The 18,772-nt window shown below is 46.3% G+C and overlaps 2 protein-coding genes across 4 annotated transcripts; one reads left to right on the forward strand and one right to left on the reverse strand.

Annotated features, from left to right (window-relative positions):
• Positions 1–7,965, forward strand: klhl36 (kelch-like family member 36). 2 transcript variants are annotated; one of them, XM_058645115.1, is made up of 9 exons: positions 1–1,157; positions 2,351–2,426; positions 2,523–2,723; positions 3,181–3,303; positions 3,386–3,607; positions 5,035–5,325; positions 5,935–6,162; positions 6,244–6,401; positions 6,543–7,965. In XM_058645115.1, the coding sequence occupies exons 2-9, from the start codon at positions 2,367–2,369 to the stop codon at positions 7,123–7,125; spliced, it is 1,866 nt and encodes a 621-aa protein (XP_058501098.1). In that variant the 5' UTR covers positions 1–1,157; positions 2,351–2,366; the 3' UTR covers positions 7,126–7,965. The 2 variants fall into 2 exon arrangements, with proteins under 2 accessions (XP_058501098.1, XP_058501096.1); XM_058645113.1 differs by lacking the exon at positions 1–1,157 and having other exon boundaries at positions 1,997–2,426.
• On the reverse strand, positions 7,120–18,190 carry zgc:56622 (uncharacterized protein LOC326033 homolog). Of its 2 annotated transcripts, none has more exons than XM_058645127.1 (10): positions 17,832–18,190; positions 13,417–13,593; positions 13,219–13,335; positions 12,451–12,528; positions 12,129–12,245; positions 11,810–11,922; positions 10,243–10,330; positions 9,544–9,627; positions 7,831–7,909; positions 7,120–7,669 (listed from the first exon to the last, which is right to left on the reverse strand). In XM_058645127.1, the coding sequence occupies exons 1-10, from the start codon at positions 17,928–17,930 to the stop codon at positions 7,512–7,514; spliced, it is 1,110 nt and encodes a 369-aa protein (XP_058501110.1). In that variant the 5' UTR covers positions 17,931–18,190; the 3' UTR covers positions 7,120–7,511. The 2 variants fall into 2 exon arrangements, with proteins under 2 accessions (XP_058501110.1, XP_058501111.1); XM_058645128.1 differs by having other exon boundaries at positions 7,547–7,669; positions 7,827–7,909; positions 17,832–18,181.
• Positions 18,191–18,772: the final 582 nt, after the last annotated feature.

The raw sequence follows: 18,772 nt of genomic DNA on the forward strand, positions 1-18,772 counted from the left end.
CTGAAATTGTGAGGTTAAACATGTGAATTGTAAAACGAAAGCAGAGATTATGAGCTTAAAAAAATCCCAACAAGATTCAAGATTCATGATTCAAGATTCTTTATTGTTATTATGCAAGCATAACAAAATTTCCTCCCGAGACACTCAGCACACATTGAAATAGAAATGAACAAAGGGAAGTGAACAGTGCAGGGAAATGTATGTACAGGGGGAAAAAGAGAGAACATTTCATCACAATAACGTTTTTTTGTCAAAGCTTATAAAAAAAAGAAGACTTTTATTATTGTTATTAATATATGTTTTGATAATAAATACCGTATAATGATAATAAACGTGTAAACACATAGCTGGGCTGTGATTGGTCCGTTCAGCTGCAGCTCATTTCCTTGTCACAGTATCCGGATGAAATGATTTTAGCTTCAAAATAAAAGGGGGTGTAGAACTCGTCGATTTAAATTTAAAACGACGCAAAGAGATCATTTTAGTAACATTCGTAGGATGTCAGTGCTGTCCACACACACTGCCGACTGTGTTCATTTTAATGTACTGACAATTACTTGTTTTATTTAATTATTTTAATCGCTTGACTAAGGGACTTATTCTGAAAATCCGAACCGGAAGTGCGTCTGTTTACCCGGATGATAGGAAGCGGTGCATCTTTTTTTGTGTCCGATCAACTGTCCTAACATTAACGTGTTTTTAACGTGTCTTTGTTGACATTAACGTGTCTTTAACGTGTCTTTGTTGACATTAACGTGTCTTTAACGTGTCTTTGTTGACATTAACGTGTCTTTAACTTGTCTTTACTGACATTAACGTGTCTTTGTTGACATTAGCATGTCTTTACCTTGTCTTTACTGACATTAACGTGTCTTTAACGTGTCTTTACTGACATTAACGTGTCTTTATTGACATTAACGTGTCTTTGTTGACATTAGCGTGTCTTTACCTTGTCTTTACTGACATTAACGTGTCTTTAACGTGTCTTTACTGACATTAACGTGTCTTTATTGACATTAACGTGTCTTTGTTGACATTAACGTGTCTTTATTGACATTAACGTGTCTTTGTTGACATTAACGTGTCTTTATTCGTTGCTAAAAACTGCGACAGAAGCTGAAGATGGTGACGATGTGACCGTGGAAAAAAGACGACTGGTGATGCAACACACACACACACACAGTGAGAGAGAGAGAGTGTGTGTGTGCGTGAGAGAGAGAGAGAGAGAGTGTGTGTGTGTGTGTGAGAGTGAGAGTGTGTGAGAGAGAGTGTGAGTATGAGAGAAAGAGAGAGAGAGTGTGTGAGTGTGAGAGAGAGAGTGTGAGTGAGAGAGAGAGAGAAAGAGAGAGTGTGTGTGTGAGTATGAGAGTGAGAGTGTGTGAGAGAGAGTGTGAGTATGAGAGAAAGAGAGAGAGTGTGTGTGTGTGAGTATGAGAGAGAGAGAAAGAGAGTGTGTGTGAGAGAGTGTGTGTGTGTGTTAGAGAGAGTGTGTGTGTGAGAGAGAGAGAGAGAGTGTGTGTGAGAGAGAGAGCAAGAGAGAGAGTGTGTGAGTATGAGAGAGTGTGTGTGTGAGAGAAAGAGAGTGTGTGTGAGAGAGAGAGAAAGAGAGAGAGTGTGTGAGTATGAGAGAGAGAGTGTGTGTGTGTGTGTGAGAGAGAGAGAGAGTGTGAGTATGAGAGAAAGAGAGAGAGAGTGTGTGAGTGTGAGAGAGAGAGTGTGAGTGAGAGAGAGAGAGAAAGAGAGAGAGAGTGTGTGTGTGAGTATGAGAGTGAGAGTGTGTGAGAGAGAGTGTGAGTATGAGAGAAAGAGAGAGAGTGTGTGTGTGTGAGTATGAGAGAGAGAGAAAGAGAGTGTGTGTGAGAGAGTGTGTGTGTGTGTTAGAGAGAGTGTGTGTGTGAGAGAGAGAGAGAGAGTGTGTGTGTGAGAGAGAGAGCAAGAGAGAGAGTGTGAGTATGAGAGAGTGTGTGTGTGAGAGAAAGAGAGTGTGTGTGAGAGAGAGAGAAAGAGAGAGAGTGTGTGAGTATGAGAGAGAGAGTGTGTGTGTGTGTGTGAGAGAGAGAGAGAGTGTGTGTGAGAGACTGACCCGTGAGCGCCCCCTACACTGACAACCAGCTGCCAACTGATCATCTTACGTCTAAAATGTCACATGTTCACGTCTTTATGTCACCGTCTAAAATCACTGCTTTTCTCTGTGGGCTTTGGTGTGGGAGAGTGAGTGGTTTACAGACGTGTGTCTGACAGTGAGATACAGACGTGAACATGTGACGTAGACTTCGTACGTTGAGTTTAGAATGGTGAGGGTTAGTTATGGTTCAGGTTCTGTTAAACCTCTGGTGTTGTGTGTTGACAGTTCAGACATTAACGTGATGGACGACGTCAAACCAAGCCGCGCGTGTCGTCCTCTGTGCATCAGTCAATCATCAAAGGTCTGTTTGTTAGTGAGTGTGACTTTCTGTGGTGGCCCCTGAGGGTCAAAACGCCGCCATTTACAAAAACCAGAGTCCGTGCCTTGATGTCGTCAGGTGTTCCGTTGGAGGGACGGAGCTGTGGAGGTGTTGCGGGGCCTCGATGAGCAGCGGCAGCAGCAGCACAGTCACTTCTGTGACGTGGTGCTCGTGGCCGATGACCAGAGGGTTCCCGGTCACCGCGCCCTGCTCGCCGTCTCCAGCCCGTACTTCCACGCCATGTTCACCCTGGGCATGAGGGAGGAGCATCAGGAGGAGGTACACCAGTGACCACACACCTCTGTCTCATACAACCCTACAGAGATCGTTGAGTGCTTTATCTCACTGTGAGACAGACTTTTTCGAACCACTCACTCTCCCACACCAAAGTCCAGAGAGATTTTAACATCACACACACAGGAGTTGTTGATCCACTGCTGCCTCCATCACTAAGTTCTGATGTCTGGTTTTGTCACTTTGGCATAAAAAATCCTTCGTTCAGATTTAAATCAATGATACAAAGTGACCACATGAGGCAGCAGAGGACCAGCAGCTCCTGTGTCCCCGCAGCTAAAATCACTGGTTTTCTCTATGGACTTTGGTGTGGGAGAGTGAGCGGTTTATAAAAGTCTGTCTGACAGTGAGATAAAGACGTGGACGTGTTCGATTTCACGTTCACAGTGGAGTCCGTGAGATCACCTGGATGAATATCGCGTTGTCCTCTTCTTGTCCACAGGTGGAGCTGGTTGGAATGTCCTACGTGGGTCTGAAGGCAGTCGTGGACTTCCTGTACAGCGGCGAGCTGCCACTCGATGGAGGAAACATCGACTCTGTTCTGGAAGCTGCTCACCTTCTTCAGGTACACTTGTTTTTTTAAGACTTCAAATTAAATGTGAAGATCAGCGTGAAGCTAAACCTCGCCCCCTGGTGTTGTTGTGCAGGCATGGCGTGTGGTGGACTTGTGCTGCCAGTACCTGGAGCAGGAGGTGAGCGAGGAGAACTACCTGTACCTGCAGGAGCTGGCTCTGTTCTACAGTCTGGAGCGCCTGGACGCCTTCATCGACCGCTTCATTCTGGCCCGCTTCGCCGCGCTCTCGTTCACCGCTGACTTTCTACACAACGTTCCTGTACGCAAGCTCACGTCCTACCTCGCCAGTGAGCAGGTAAACGCAGAGGGTTGTAGCAGCCGCGGTCGAAAAGATGGTCTCTCGAACTTATGGTTCACAACCTTATTTAACCTTGCATGTGAACACACCGTAAGAGCTACAATGTAAACAATGAGCAACTTGTGACAGCATGTTTTTACCTTTAAAGGAAACATATTATACCCTATTTCCCCAATTAAAATAGTTCCCTGGTGTCCTAATGAACATGTCAGTGACATGCTTTGGTCAAAATACCATAAGGATGAAGCACCATAGCAGTTCAATAACCCTGCTAAACCCGCCCCTTTCAGAACGCTCGGTTTTGTGCATGGTCCCTTTATATGCAAATGAGACACAGGCAAACACACGCCCACTTCTTCCAGGGGGTTTCTGATTTGTCCTTGTTACTGCGCTCACTCGCTCAGCTCCTGTTCCCTCCGCTCCATTCCTCTCCCCCTCCCTCCACTAGTTCTCTGACAATATCAACATGGCAGCGAGAGTGTCGTCACAGGAAGAGACGTCCGACACAAGGATCAAGCCGAACACTGACCAACTGTAAATCAGTTAAAAACACTTAGGGACAGCACCACTGATCGCCACCACCCAAATATAAGTATTGAAATGTTTAAAAAGTTGATTTTGCATAATATATCCCCTTGAACCTTTTACCATATTTATTACCTTAAATGAATTGCCTTAAACTATTAACCTTTTACATTCTCTACCTTGAGTGCCATAAATATGTCATTCCTATGTATTTACAAACTCTTTCAACTGTGTCCCTTTTAACCATATATCTGTACAATAAATAAATTGCCTTTCACTTCACAAAACAATTAACTTAAACCTTGAAATCAATGTGCTAAACATGGCTTTACTGAAATGCAATAGCACCCTCTAGTGGGTGAAAAAGGTATCATTACACAAAGCAGATAAAGTCCATGAAAAGTAGATAAACACACATTTAACTTAACAAACTCTATACCAACCTTGTTCCCTTATCAACCGGGTGCTGATGAACCTTAAGTAACCAAAAAAAACTACACCTGTGTTTCTCTCCATCAACTTTTGTGGCATTTCTGAGTTTCACTTTGCAAGTTGTTTCAAAGTAAAAGCATGAGCATTATTTTTTCAAAATAAAATAAACACTTATAACTATGACAAAAATGAACTTAACATCAAGGTCATTTACAGGGGTTTCTAACGCTGTCGCTAGTGGCCGTTGGCCCTCAGTGACACGCGGGTCAGAAGTGGAGGAAACGTTTATCAAATGAAGGAAACATGTGGCGCCAAATGGCTCAGTAGCGCCCCCTGAGGTGAAATCCAGTCACAAACTTTGGTGGAAACATGTCACCGCTCAAGACGAACATAAAAGTTCCTCTGCACCACAGCCTCAAATCAACACTGACCCGTCGGTTCACGTTGTGGGTGTTTTTGTGTTTCAGGTGCAGCACGACAGTGAGCAGTGTCTCCTGCGGGCGGCGCTGCAGTGGCTCGCTCAGTCTCCTGAGAGGCGGGCCCACGCCGCACAGCTCCTCTCCCACATCCACTTCCCGCTGATGCCGGTGGACGAGCTGCTGAGCCGCGTGCTGCCGGCCGCGCGGGAGGCCGACTGCGCGGCGCTGGTGGAGGAGGCGCTGGAGTACCACGCCAGCCCCAGCGCACAGCCGCTCCTGCAGACGGGACGCACGGCGCTGAGGGGCGGGGCCGAGCAGCTGCTGCTGATGGGAGGAGAGGTGACATCATCAGACATTTTTATTTCACAGCTGTTTTTTGGAAGAAAGTTAAAGTTGCTGGTGGAGCTGTTGACTTAAAGGCATAGTCAGGTGTTCTTAACATAAGACTTGACTCCTAAAGTCTACGTCAGTGTAAGTCAACAGTGTCTTCAGAACACGCCCACGTCTTTGTCTCACTGTGAGACACTCAAGTGTGTAAACCACTCACTCTCACACACCAAACCTCTGTGGACTTTGGTGTGGGAGAGTGAGTGGTTTACAAACCAAGAGAAGTTACACACTGCAGCTTTACCAAGAGACTCACACAATGAAAGCTGAAATGTCCCAGATTGACCCCAGTGACACAGAGTGACCACACGGGGGCAGCAGTAGACCACGCCTGCTAAAATCACTGACTTTCTGTCACACCTGATATTTTGAACAGGTAAACCGTTCATTTCCAAGTCAAATGTGTTGATAAATAAATCACAGCTGAGTTTTTATGAATGTGTTATTTAATAAATCACAACACAATCTGTGGGCGGGTCCTGACCCAGTCTGCATGAACCTTTACTGATCCACGTCTGTGTCGGAACAGAAGCTCGTGAGATTTCTGCTCGTCTTCTCCAGGTGTCTGAAGTCGGCGAGGAGCTGAGCGCCAACGTTTGCCGCCTGGACGGCGAAACAGGAAGCTGGGCGGTGGAAACACAGCTGCCGTCCCAGCGGAGCCACCACTGCCTCGCCGTGCTGGGAGGCTTCGTCTTTGTCGCGGGCGGCAGCTCGTCCAGAGACGACGGCGGAGACGCCGCCTCCGACCTGCTGTACAGATATGACCCCCGACACAACCAGTGGACCAGGGTACGACAGAGCGCCGCCGTTTCACGTGTACGTCCTCGTGCTTGTTGTCAGACTCGGTGACAGTGCGGTGTTTCATGTCAGGGGGCTTCCATGAACCAGAGGAGAGTGGATTTTTACCTGGGGGCAGTGGGTCAGCGTCTGATCGCCGTCGGCGGGAGGAACGACGGCGGAGCTCTGTCCTCTGTGGAGGTCTACTGTCCCTCTGAGGACTGCTGGTCCTACACAGCAGGACTGCCCAGGTAATAATGACTCAGCTAAAGTCTGCGATGTCTTCAGGACACGTTCACGTGATAGTTTGTAAACCACTCACTCTCTCACACCAAAGACGTCGTAGACTTCATATCGTGGCTGCAGTCATATTTTTTTATCGTTGTTTCAAGGTTCACGTACGGTCACGCCGGGACGGTCCACCGCGGCGAGGTCTACATCTCAGGCGGCCACGACTATCAGATCGGACCGTACCGCAGAGACGTCCTGAGCTATGACGCGTCACGTGACGGGGACGCGTGGGCGGAGCGACGGCCCATGTCTGTGGCTCGAGGACGCCACTGCATGGCCTCGCTCCACCACCTCATCTACGCCATCGGGGGCAGCGACGACCACGAGGACACCGCCGAGCGCTTCGACGTCCTGCAGGTGGAGTCCTACGACCCGCGCGGCGGACAGTGGACGCGAGTGGCGCCGCTGCTGCTGCCTAACAGTGAGGCGGGGCTTGCGGTGTGGGCGGGGCGGATCTACGTGCTGGGGGGCTACGGCTGGGAGAACATGGTCTTCTCCAGAGCCACCCAGGTGTTTGACCCCGACACAGGTTCCTGGTCCAGAGGACCCGACTTACCGAAGCGCATCGCAGGAGCGTCTGCGTGCGTCTTAACTGTAAAGTCATCGCCGTCCTCGTCTTCACCGGAGGACAAGACGACGGGACAAAGTGTGAGAGGACAGACCAAGGACTTCAGAGGCTTCTAATGAGAGGAGAAGTCTTTATTTATAAGAAGCATCACAATAAAATCACTCTTATTTATTTATTTTGAAAGGGAAAGTTTATTTGTTTTAAAGTGGTGTGTAACGCGCTCACTCTCCCACACCAAAGTCCATCACACACACAGGAGTTGTTGATCCACTGCTGCCTCCATCACTGAGTCTCAACGTCTGATTTTGTCACTTTGGTTTTAAAATCCTTTGTTGACACAAAGTGACCACACGAGGCAGCAGAGGACCAGCAGCTAAAATCACTGGTTTTCTCTTTGGGCTTTGCTGTGGGAGCCTTTAAAATAAAACCATCATTCATTCATGTTTTCACCTGCCTGAGAAGAACCACTGAAACTAAACGAGTTAGAGTTGTGTTGAATTTCTCAGCATCGTATTTGCACCTCCCTGTGATGGAGGAGGAGGAGGAGGAGCAGCAGCACCTCCCTGTGATGGAGGAGGAGGAGGAGCACCTCCCTGTGAAGGTTGATTCCACAGTTTCCGGCAGCTTCATTCAAAAGGATAGTACGGGTGAGATTTGACTCTGAAACAAACAGGACACAGTTGTTGAACGAGTGAGACGACGCTGCAGCACGGCTGTGTTCACTCATTCACTGAGCAGCACAGCTGTGTTCACTCATTCACTGAGCAGCACAGCTGTGTTCACTCATTCACTGAGCAGCGCGGCTGTGTTCACTCACTCACTGATCGCGCAGGCCCTCCAGCCTCGGTCCAGTCCTCTCAGTGCCTTCATGTCGTCGTCACAGAGTTTGAAGTCAAATATCTGCACAGTGCACAACTCAGTGGGTTATTTCTCATAATAAAAGAATAATGAACTGACTGAGTGAGTCTGAATCTTTGTGGAGTCGTACGTGAGAGGGTGAAACCACGCGGCCACACAAGTAAAAAGTCAAAATAGCGACTTTGCAAAAGCTTCAGATGAAGAGTCTCATGATCACGTAGCTACGGCCATAGATAAGAAAAGATAAGCTGTAGGTGTTTTTGTTGATTTACGTAACACAGTGTCACACCTCGGAAAAGTTATTTATACTTTATTTGAATGATATTTGTACAGTATTTAATACGTTGAAATTCATTACATTTGCGGATGATACAACTTTATTTTGTTCAGGACTAGACATTAAAGACAACAGTAGAATAATGGTTTGATATTAATAAGTTATCATTATTACACATTATTCCTGAATGGAGTAAAAATTGAAAGAGTATATGAGACTAAATTCTTGGAAGTAATTTTAGATCATACATTTAGTTGCAAGCCACATATAGAATACATTAAAAAGAACTGAGCTAAATCATTTGGTATTATTTATAAAGTAGGGGATTAGTTGAACAATAAATGTCTGCGTATAATAATATACTTTTCACTTATAATACCATATACTTCATATTGTGTTGAGGTTTGGGGAAATACATGCAGGACATACATAGACCCTATAATTAAACTCCAGAATAATGAACAAAGCTTCCTATCGTGAAACCACTAATACATTATTTATAAAGTCTGACATCTTACAATTCTTAGACATTGTAATTTAAAAACATTAGACATTTTATTTTGAGCAAAGAATAAAAGTCTTCCCCCCTGTATTCAACATTTTTTTAAACTGAGAGAAAGAGGGTTGTGTGTCTGATACATGTAAAGTGAGAGCTAATGATAAATATAGATGTGTTTCATTTTTGGGAGTTAAATTATGGGATGGACTTAGTGATGAACTGAAATTGTGTAGAACACTGTTGAGTTTCAAGAAAACATTGAAAGGTAAAATACTTACAATGTAAAATGACTGAAATGTGAAATGATTAAGAAGTAAGAATTTACATTTAGTACATTTTATGTTTTTTTCTTCAGATTTGTAGAACCGATATTTAGGGTTATTTTATGGATTGCACAGAATAGGCAAAAAAAAGCCTTGGCTTCAGTGTATGTGTGTATGGTAATATCTGTCACATAATTTAAGTATTTATATTGTAACTGAAATACAACTATATTCATTCATTCATTCATTCATATATCTCACTGTCAGACTGACTTTTCTAAACCACTCACTCTCCCACACCAAAGTCCACAGAGAACATCAGTGATTTTAACTGGCGGGGACACAAGAGCTGCTGGTCCTCTGCTGCCTCGTGTGGTAGGTTTGTGTAATCTCCATAAATCTCCAGGTGAAGGATTTCAAACACTGAAGTAACAAAATCAGACGGTTGAACTCAGTGATGGAGGCAGCAGAGGATCAACAACTCCTGTGATGTTAAAATCACTGGTTTTCTCTGTGGACTTTGGTGTGGGAGAGTGAGTAACCACTCACTCACTAACCCTAACCCTAAAGCAGGAGAGGGGAGAACGGCCGGAGACTCAAACCTAAACGTTATAAATGGATGAATAAAAAGATTTACCTTTGTGTTTTCAAGAATATGATGAGACTTGTCACTCTTAGGGATCACCGTGATGCCCTGCTGCACGTGGTACCTGAGCAACACCTGCAAGGTGATCATCGTCAGTGAATCAAACAAAGGCGCGCACACACTCACACACACACACACGCTCACACACAACACACACACACGCTCACACACACACACACACACACATGTTCGACATTCATGACTTGAGGGGACATTGCATTGACTTACATTCATTTCTTGGAGACTTACTCTAACCTTAACCACAATTACTACTGGCCTAATCCTAATCCTAACCCTAACCCTAACCTCAACCTAACCATGAAACATATCTTCACCTTAAAATGTAGTAATTTACGTTATGGGGACTTGCTTTTTGTCCCCACAAGGAGGACAAGTCCCCATAATGTGACTGTGTAAACAGGTTTTGGTCCCCACAACATTAGTAATACCTGGTACACACTCACGCACACACACACACACACACACACACACGCACACACACAAACACTCACGCACACACACACTCACGCACACACACGCACACACATGCACACTCACACACACACAAACACTCACGCACACACACACACACACACACGCACACGCACACGCTCACGCACACACACGCACGCACGCACGCACGCACACACACACGCACTCACGCACACGCGCACACACACACACACAGACCTGTGCAGAGGTGCGTCTGTGCTTTCTGGATATTTCTGCAACAACTGGGTCCTCGAGCAGCTTCTGTGGATCAGTGTCTCCGCTGAGCCTGAAACAGGATGAAAAGGTTTGTGAAACACTCACTCTCCCACACCAAAGTCCACAGAGAATATCAGTGATTTTAGCTGCGGGGACACAGGAGCTGCTGGTCCTCTGCTGCCTCGTGTGGTAGGTTTGTGTAATCTCTGTGAATCCAAATGAACATTTTCAAACACCAAAGTAACAAAATACTGTAAGACATTAGAACTTAGTGATGGAGGCAGCAGTGGAACAACAACTCCTGTGTGTGTGATGTTAAAATCACTGATTTTCTCTTAGGACTTTGGTGTGTGAGAGTGAATGGTTTACAAACGTCTGTCTCACAGTGAGACAAAGACGTGGACGTGTTCTTAAAGACATCGTAGGCTGAGACTTTTGTTAAAGTGGCTAAAATCACTGTTTCGTTGTGTCACCACTGGCACCTATGTCTTTATTTATATATTATTTTATTTTACATTACATTACATTACATGTCATTTAGCAGACGCTTTTATCCAAAGCGACTTACAATAAGTGCATTTAAACATTTGGGTACAAATAAGAGCTAGAAGTAAGTAAGAGCTTCAAGTAAATCAAACTATGAAGTGCTAGTCGTAAGTGCGATATATATATATATATATATATTTTTTTTTTTTTTTGTCGTCGTCGTTATCGTCTTAGTCGAGGTAGAGTCGGAAGAAATGTGTTTTTAGTCGGCGGCGGAAGATGTGGAGGGTTTCCGCTGTCCGGATGTCGAGGGGGAGCTCGTTCCACCATTTGGGAGCGAGGACAGTGAACAGTCTCGAGTTCTGTAAATGCCTCTGCGATCCTCTCAGTGAGGGGGCAGCAAGCCGGTTTACTGATGCAGAGCGGAGTGGGTGGGCTGGGGTGTAGGTTTTGATCATGTCCTGGATGTAGGCTGGACCGGATCCGTTTGTAGCATGGAACGCAAGCACTAGAGTCTTGAAGCGGATGCGAGCAGCTACAGGAAGCCAGTGAAGGGAGCGGAGCAGAGGTGTAGTGTGGGAGAATTTTGGTAAGTTGAAGACCAGTCGAGCTGCTGCATTCTGGATGAGTTGCAGGGGTCGTATGGCACACGCAGGGAGACCAGCCAGGAGGGAGTTGCAGTAATCCAAGCGTGAGATGACAAGAGCATGGACCAGAACCTGTGCCGCCTTCTGGGTTAGAAGAGGCCGTATCCTTCTGATGTTGTGCAACATGTATCTGCAAGATCGAGCTGTTGCAGCAATGTTGGCAGTGAGGGAGAGATGGTCATCAAGTGTCACACCCAGGTTCCTTGCGGTATGAGAAGGAGTTACCATACCGCAAGGAACCTGGGTGTTATTTAATTTTAATGACCCTGTGAAGAATGCAGTCGTGTCTTGGGGGTGAGGTTGGAAATTGAGGTTCATGAGAACGTAAGGTGGCCTCATGGTAAACATGAAAAGCGCTTCAAATGACTGATTCTAACATTTAAGATTGCGTGCGTGCGTGTGCGTGCGTGTCTCACATGTGCGGGGGTCGTGCAGGTGAACCAAACGGACTGTACGCAGTCAGAATAATGTTCTTGGATTTGCAAAACTCAATCATCTCCGTCTGCACGAGGTAAGGATGTAGCTCCACCTGCAGGACGACATGAGAATAGAGTCTGTGTTTGTTTTTCACAGTAGGTTCCAGTTACTTCCAGACGTTTAAGCTGCAGCAACCTTTAATAAATTTGAGATAAAGACGTGAACACGTTCTTTACACATCATAGAATCAGTAACTCAGACCACTGATGTTTTAAAGGCACAGTGAAGTTGATGTCACTCGTCACTCGTGTGCTGCACCTGATTGACAGCAGGGGGCACCCTGCACAGAGCCAGCAGCCTCTGCAGCTGCAGGATGTTGAAGTTGGACACACCGATGCTTCTCACCTTCCCTGAAGCCTGCAGAGCTTCCATACCCTGCAAACACACACCACACGCCGTTCAACGGTCCAATAAGATAATAAATAAAAAGAAATCAATTCACAGTTTAGGAAACGTTTACATTCTTCTCCACCATGAAGAGATAAACATTTAAAAACATCACACTGTGTTCTGTCGGGGGAATAAATGCAGGTGAATGGAAGAGCACAGAGACGTGAGTCACATGACCCTCCGTTCTTACCCTCCACACGTCCACATAGTCGATGTCAGAGGTCAGCAGCTGTCCGTCCTTTTTCGGGAAAAGCTCATCGCCCACTTTCTATGGACACGTTCAAATCATCGCAGTCAAACACAATTACAACAGAGCTTTTATATTTAAATTTGTATTATAATTCATTTTAATGTCAACTTTGAATCTGTTAAAAGGAGCTTTCTTTTGTGCTTCAGACGCCAGTGAGTCAGTTTGAGAGTATGTTGTCTTCAGAACACGTCCACGTCTTTATCTCACTGTCAGACAGACTTTTCTGTTTGGTGTGAGAGAGTGAGTGTTTGTAAAACACTCACTCTCTCACACCAAACCTCATAGAGAAAACCAGTGATTTTAGCTGTGGGGACACAGGAGCTGCTGGTCCTCTGTTGCCTCGTGTGGTCACTTTGTGTCACTGAAGTCAATCTGAACGAAGGAGTTTAAAAGCCGAATTCACTAAAATAAGACATTTGAACTTAGTGATGGAGGCAGCAGTGGATCAACAACTCCGGTGTGCTGTGAAGTTAAAATCACTGATTTTCTCTATGAGGTTTGGTGTGGGAGAGTGAGTGGTTTACAAAAGTCTGTCTCACAGCGAGATGAAGACGTGGACGTGTGACGTAGATATCGTAGACGTTCTTGTCCTTCAGTTTTTCAGTGTTTTCCAGGGTGTGTAGTTTCAGTTTGTTTGTCAGAATCTCATACAGACACACTTTACGACCACTGAACACTGAACGGTGCCTTGAGAATGACATGATCGACCTTCAGGGCGACTGGGAAATGAACAAGGTAGAGATCCAGGTAGTCGAGCTGGAGATCGTGGAGGGACTTGTCCAGGCAGACGGGGATGTCCTCGGGAGCATGGTGTGTGGAGTTCAGCTAGAAAACAAAACAACCACTTTTAAACCTTTATTACATTCATATAGAAATCATGGCGAACACGTGGAAACACCTGCAGACCTTACTGACGATGAACATGTCCTGGCGTCTGATGATTCCCTGCCGCATCTTGGCGCGCAGAGCTTTGCCAATGTCCACCTCGTTGCCGTAGCTGTGGGCGGTGTCTATGTGGCGGTAGCCGGCGGCGATGGCGGCCTCCACGGCAGGCTGGATGGAGGTCCGGGGCAGATGGGAAGACTAGAGCGAGTAAAAACATGCCAGGAGAGTGAGAGCTGCAGATACAGGAGTGAGAGCTGCAGATACAGGAGTGAGAGCTGCAGATACAGGAGTGAGAGCAGCAGAAACAGGAGTGAGAGCTGCAGATACAGGAGTGAGAGCTGCAAATACAGGAGTGAGAGAAGCAGAAACAGGAGTGAGAGCTGCAGATACAAGAGTGAGAGCTGCAGATACAGGAGTGAGAGCTGCAGACACAGGAGTGAGAGCTGCAGATACAGGAGTGAGAGCTGCAGACACAGGAGTGAGAGCTGCAGATACAGGAGTGAGAGCTGCAGACACAGGAGTGAGAGCTGCAGATACAGGAGTGAGAGCTGCAGATACAGAAGCAGCAGATAAAGGAGTGAGAGCTGCAAATACAAGAGTGAGAGCTGCAGAAACAGGAGTGAGAGCAGCAGATACAGGAGTGGGAGCTGCAGATACAGAAGCAGCAGATAAAGGAGTGAGAGCTGCAAATACAAGAGTGAGAGCTGCAGAAACAGGAGTGAGAGCAGCAGATACAGGAGTGGGAGCTGCAGATACAGAAGCAGCAGATAAAGGAGTGAGAGCTGCAAATACAAGAGTGAGAGCTGCAGATACAGGAGTGAGAGCAGCAGAAACAGGAGTGAGAGCTGCAGATACAAGAGTGAGAGCTGCAGATACAGGAGTGAGAGCTACAGATACAGAAGTAGCAGATACAGGAGTGAGAGCTGCAGATACAGAAGCAGCAGATAAAGGAGTGAGAGCTGCAAATACAAGAGTGAGAGCTGCATATACAAGAGTGAGAGCTGCAGATACAGGAGTGAGAGATGCATATACAAGAGTGAGAGCTGCAGTTACAGGAGTGAGAGCTGCATATACAAGAGTGAGAGCTGTAGATACAGGAGTGATAGATGCATATACAAGAGTGAGAGCTGCAGATACAGGAGTGAGAGCTGCATATACAAGAGTGGGAGCTGCAGATACAGGAGTGAGAGCTGCATATACAGGAGTGAGAGCTGCATATACAAGAGTGAGAGCTGCAGATACAGAAGCAGCAGATACAGAAGTGAGAGCTGCATATACAAGAGTGGGAGCTGCATATACAGGAGTGAGAGCTGCATATACAAGAGTGAGAGCTGCAGATACAGAAGCAGCAGATACAGGAGTGAGAGCTGCATATACAAGAGTGGGAGCTGCAGATACAGGAGTGAGAGCTGCATATACAAGAGTGAGAGCTGCAGATACAGAAGCAGCAGATACAGAAGTGAGAGCTGCAGATACAGAAGCAGCAGATACAGAAGCAGCAGATACAGGAGTGAGAGCTGCAGATACAGGAGTGAGAGCTGTATATACAAGAGTGAGAGCTGCAGATACAGGAGTGAGAGCTGCATATACAAGAGTGAGAGCTGCTTCTGTATCTGCATATAGAAGCAGCAGATACAGAAGCAGCAGATACAGGAGTGAGAGCTGCAGATACAGAAGCAGCAGATCCAGAAGCAGCAGATACAAGAGTGAGAGCTGCAGATACAGGAGTGAGAGCTACAGATACAGAAGTAGCAGATACAGGAGTGAGAGCTGCAGATACAGAAGCAGCAGATAAAGGAGTGAGAGCTGCAAATACAAGAGTGAGAGCTGCATATACAAGAGTGAGAGCTGCAGATACAGGAGTGAGAGATGCATATACAAGAGTGAGAGCTGCAGTTACAGGAGTGAGAGCTGCATATACAAGAGTGAGAGCTGCAGATACAGGAGTGATAGATGCATATACAAGAGTGAGAGCTGCAGATACAGGAGTGAGAGCTGCATATACAAGAGTGGGAGCTGCAGATACAGGAGTGAGAGCTGCATATACAAGAGTGAGAGCTGCAGATACAGAAGCAGCAGATACAGAAGTGAGAGCTGCAGATACAGAAGCAGCAGATACAGAAGTGAGAGCTGCAGATACAGAAGCAGCAGATACAGAAGCAGCAGATACAGGAGTGAGAGCTGCAGATACAGGAGTGAGAGCTGTATATACAAGAGTGAGAGCTGCAGATACAGGAGTGAGAGCTGCATATACAAGAGTGAGAGCTGCTTCTGTATCTGCATATAGAAGCAGCAGATACAGAAGCAGCAGATACAGGAGTGAGAGCTGCAGATACAGAAGCAGCAGATCCAGAAGCAGCAGATACAAGAGTGAGAGCTGCAGATACAGGAGTGAGAGCTACAGATACAGAAGTAGCAGATACAGGAGTGAGAGCTGCAGATACAGAAGCAGCAGATAAAGGAGTGAGAGCTGCAAATACAAGAGTGAGAGCTGCATATACAAGAGTGAGAGCTGCAGATACAGGAGTGAGAGATGCATATACAAGAGTGAGAGCTGCAGTTACAGGAGTGAGAGCTGCATATACAAGAGTGAGAGCTGCAGATACAGGAGTGATAGATGCATATACAAGAGTGAGAGCTGCAGATACAGGAGTGAGAGCTGCATATACAAGAGTGGGAGCTGCAGATACAGGAGTGAGAGCTGCATATACAAGAGTGAGAGCTGCAGATACAGAAGCAGCAGATACAGAAGTGAGAGCTGCAGATACAGAAGCAGCAGATACAGAAGCAGCAGATACAGGAGTGAGAGCTGCAGATACAGGAGTGAGAGCTGTATATACAAGAGTGAGAGCTGCAGATACAGGAGTGAGAGCTGCATATACAAGAGTGAGAGCTGCTTCTGTATCTGCATATAGAAGCAGCAGATACAGAAGCAGCAGATACAGGAGTGAGAGCTGCAGATACAGAAGCAGCAGATCCAGAAGCAGCAGATACAGGAGTGAGAGCTGCAGATACAGGAGTGACAGCTGCAGATACAGAAGCAGCAGATACAGGAGTGAGAGCTGCAGATACAGAAGCAGCAGATAAAGGAGTGAGAGCTGCAAATACAAGAGTGAGAGCTGCATATACAAGAGTGAGAGCTGCAGATACAGGAGTGAGAGATGCATATACAAGAGTGAGAGCTGCAGTTACAGGAGTGAGAGCTGCATATACAAGAGTGAGAGCTGCAGATACAGGAGTGATAGATGCATATACAAGAGTGAGAGCTGCAGATACAGGAGTGAGAGCTGCATATACAAGAGTGGGAGCTGCAGATACAGGAGTGAGAGCTGCATATACAAGAGTGAGAGCTGCAGATACAGAAGCAGCAGATACAGAAGTGAGAGCTGCAGATACAGAAGCAGCAGATACAGAAGTGAGAGCTGCAGATACAGAAGCAGCAGATACAGAAGCAGCAGATACAGGAGTGAGAGCTGCAGATACAGGAGTGAGAGCTGTATATACAAGAGTGAGAGCTGCAGATACAGGAGTGAGAGCTGCATATACAAGAGTGAGAGCTGCTTCTGTATCTGCATATAGAAGCAGCAGATACAGAAGCAGCAGATACAGGAGTGAGAGCTGCAGATACAGAAGCAGCAGATCCAGAAGCAGCAGATACAAGAGTGAGAGCTGCAGATACAGGAGTGAGAGCTACAGATACAGAAGTAGCAGATACAGGAGTGAGAGCTGCAGATACAGAAGCAGCAGATAAAGGAGTGAGAGCTGCAAATACAAGAGTGAGAGCTGCATATACAAGAGTGAGAGCTGCAGATACAGGAGTGAGAGATGCATATACAAGAGTGAGAGCTGCAGTTACAGGAGTGAGAGCTGCATATACAAGAGTGAGAGCTGCAGATACAGGAGTGATAGATGCATATACAAGAGTGAGAGCTGCAGATACAGGAGTGAGAGCTGCATATACAAGAGTGGGAGCTGCAGATACAGGAGTGAGAGCTGCATATACAAGAGTGAGAGCTGCAGATACAGAAGCAGCAGATACAGAAGTGAGAGCTGCAGATACAGAAGCAGCAGATACAGAAGCAGCAGATACAGGAGTGAGAGCTGCAGATACAGGAGTGAGAGCTGTATATACAAGAGTGAGAGCTGCAGATACAGGAGTGAGAGCTGCATATACAAGAGTGAGAGCTGCTTCTGTATCTGCATATAGAAGCAGCAGATACAGAAGCAGCAGATACAGGAGTGAGAGCTGCAGATACAGAAGCAGCAGATCCAGAAGCAGCAGATACAGGAGTGAGAGCTGCAGATACAGGAGTGACAGCTGCAGATACAGAAGCAGCAGATACAGGAGTGAGAGCTGCAGATACAGAAGCAGCAGATACAGGAGTGAGAGCTGCAGATACAGAAGCAGCAGATACAGGAGTGAGAGCTGCAGATACCTTCCATGTCCCCAAACCCAACACAGGCATGTGTGACGAGCCGTCGTTCAGCTCTAAGCTTCTGGTCACCTGAGTGTCCTCCATGTCCACTGAGGACATTTTAAAAAGAAGAAGCGCACACACACACACACACACACACTCTGTCACAGCTTCCTCTTCTCTAACGCTGACTTCATGTCCTTCCTTTTTCTGTGCTGAAGTTGCTGTCCTGTCCTCACTGTGTCCTTGTGTCCTTATCAGCTCTGTGGTTAATGATTGGACAACATGAAGATTTCACCACCACCGAGTATTTACATGTACACTCAGTGAGTGAGGAGGGACAATGTCACAAAGGTCACTGCTGCTAATGACACAGGGTTTACATAAGGGCACACACACAAACACACCTACACACACACACACACACACACACACACACACGCACACACACAATATCCTTAACCTTAACTAGTTAATGGTTAACCCTAACCTTCAGTGTGTGAAGTGTCGTTGTGTGAGTGAGTGACACAGTGAGCGCCCCCTGCTGCTGAGAACACACAGTTCACTCACCCTCTAACAGAAGAGACACAGCAAACAAAGAGCTGAGCAAGCACGCGTGAGTTGCCCTGTGTATGAATAGTGCTATAAAAATAAACTTTATCTCACTGTCAGACAGACTATTCCAACAGGAAACTCAAGTTTGTAAACCACTCACTCTCTCACACCAAACCCCAGAGAGAAAATCAGTGATTTTAGCTGCGGGGACACAGGAGCTGCTGGTCCTCTGCTGCCTCGTGTGGTCACTTTGTGTCACTGAGGTTAATCTGAACAAAGGATTTCAAACACTGAAGTTACAAAATAAGACATTTGAACTTAGTGATGGAGACAACAGTGGGTCAACAACCCCTGTGTGTGTGTGTGTGTGTGTGTGTGTGTGATGTTAAAATCACTGATTTTCTCTC

Source organism: Solea solea, chromosome 12 (genome assembly GCF_958295425.1).
Source record: "Solea solea chromosome 12, fSolSol10.1, whole genome shotgun sequence".
In the NCBI taxonomy this organism is placed as follows: domain Eukaryota; kingdom Metazoa; phylum Chordata; class Actinopteri; order Pleuronectiformes; family Soleidae; genus Solea; species Solea solea.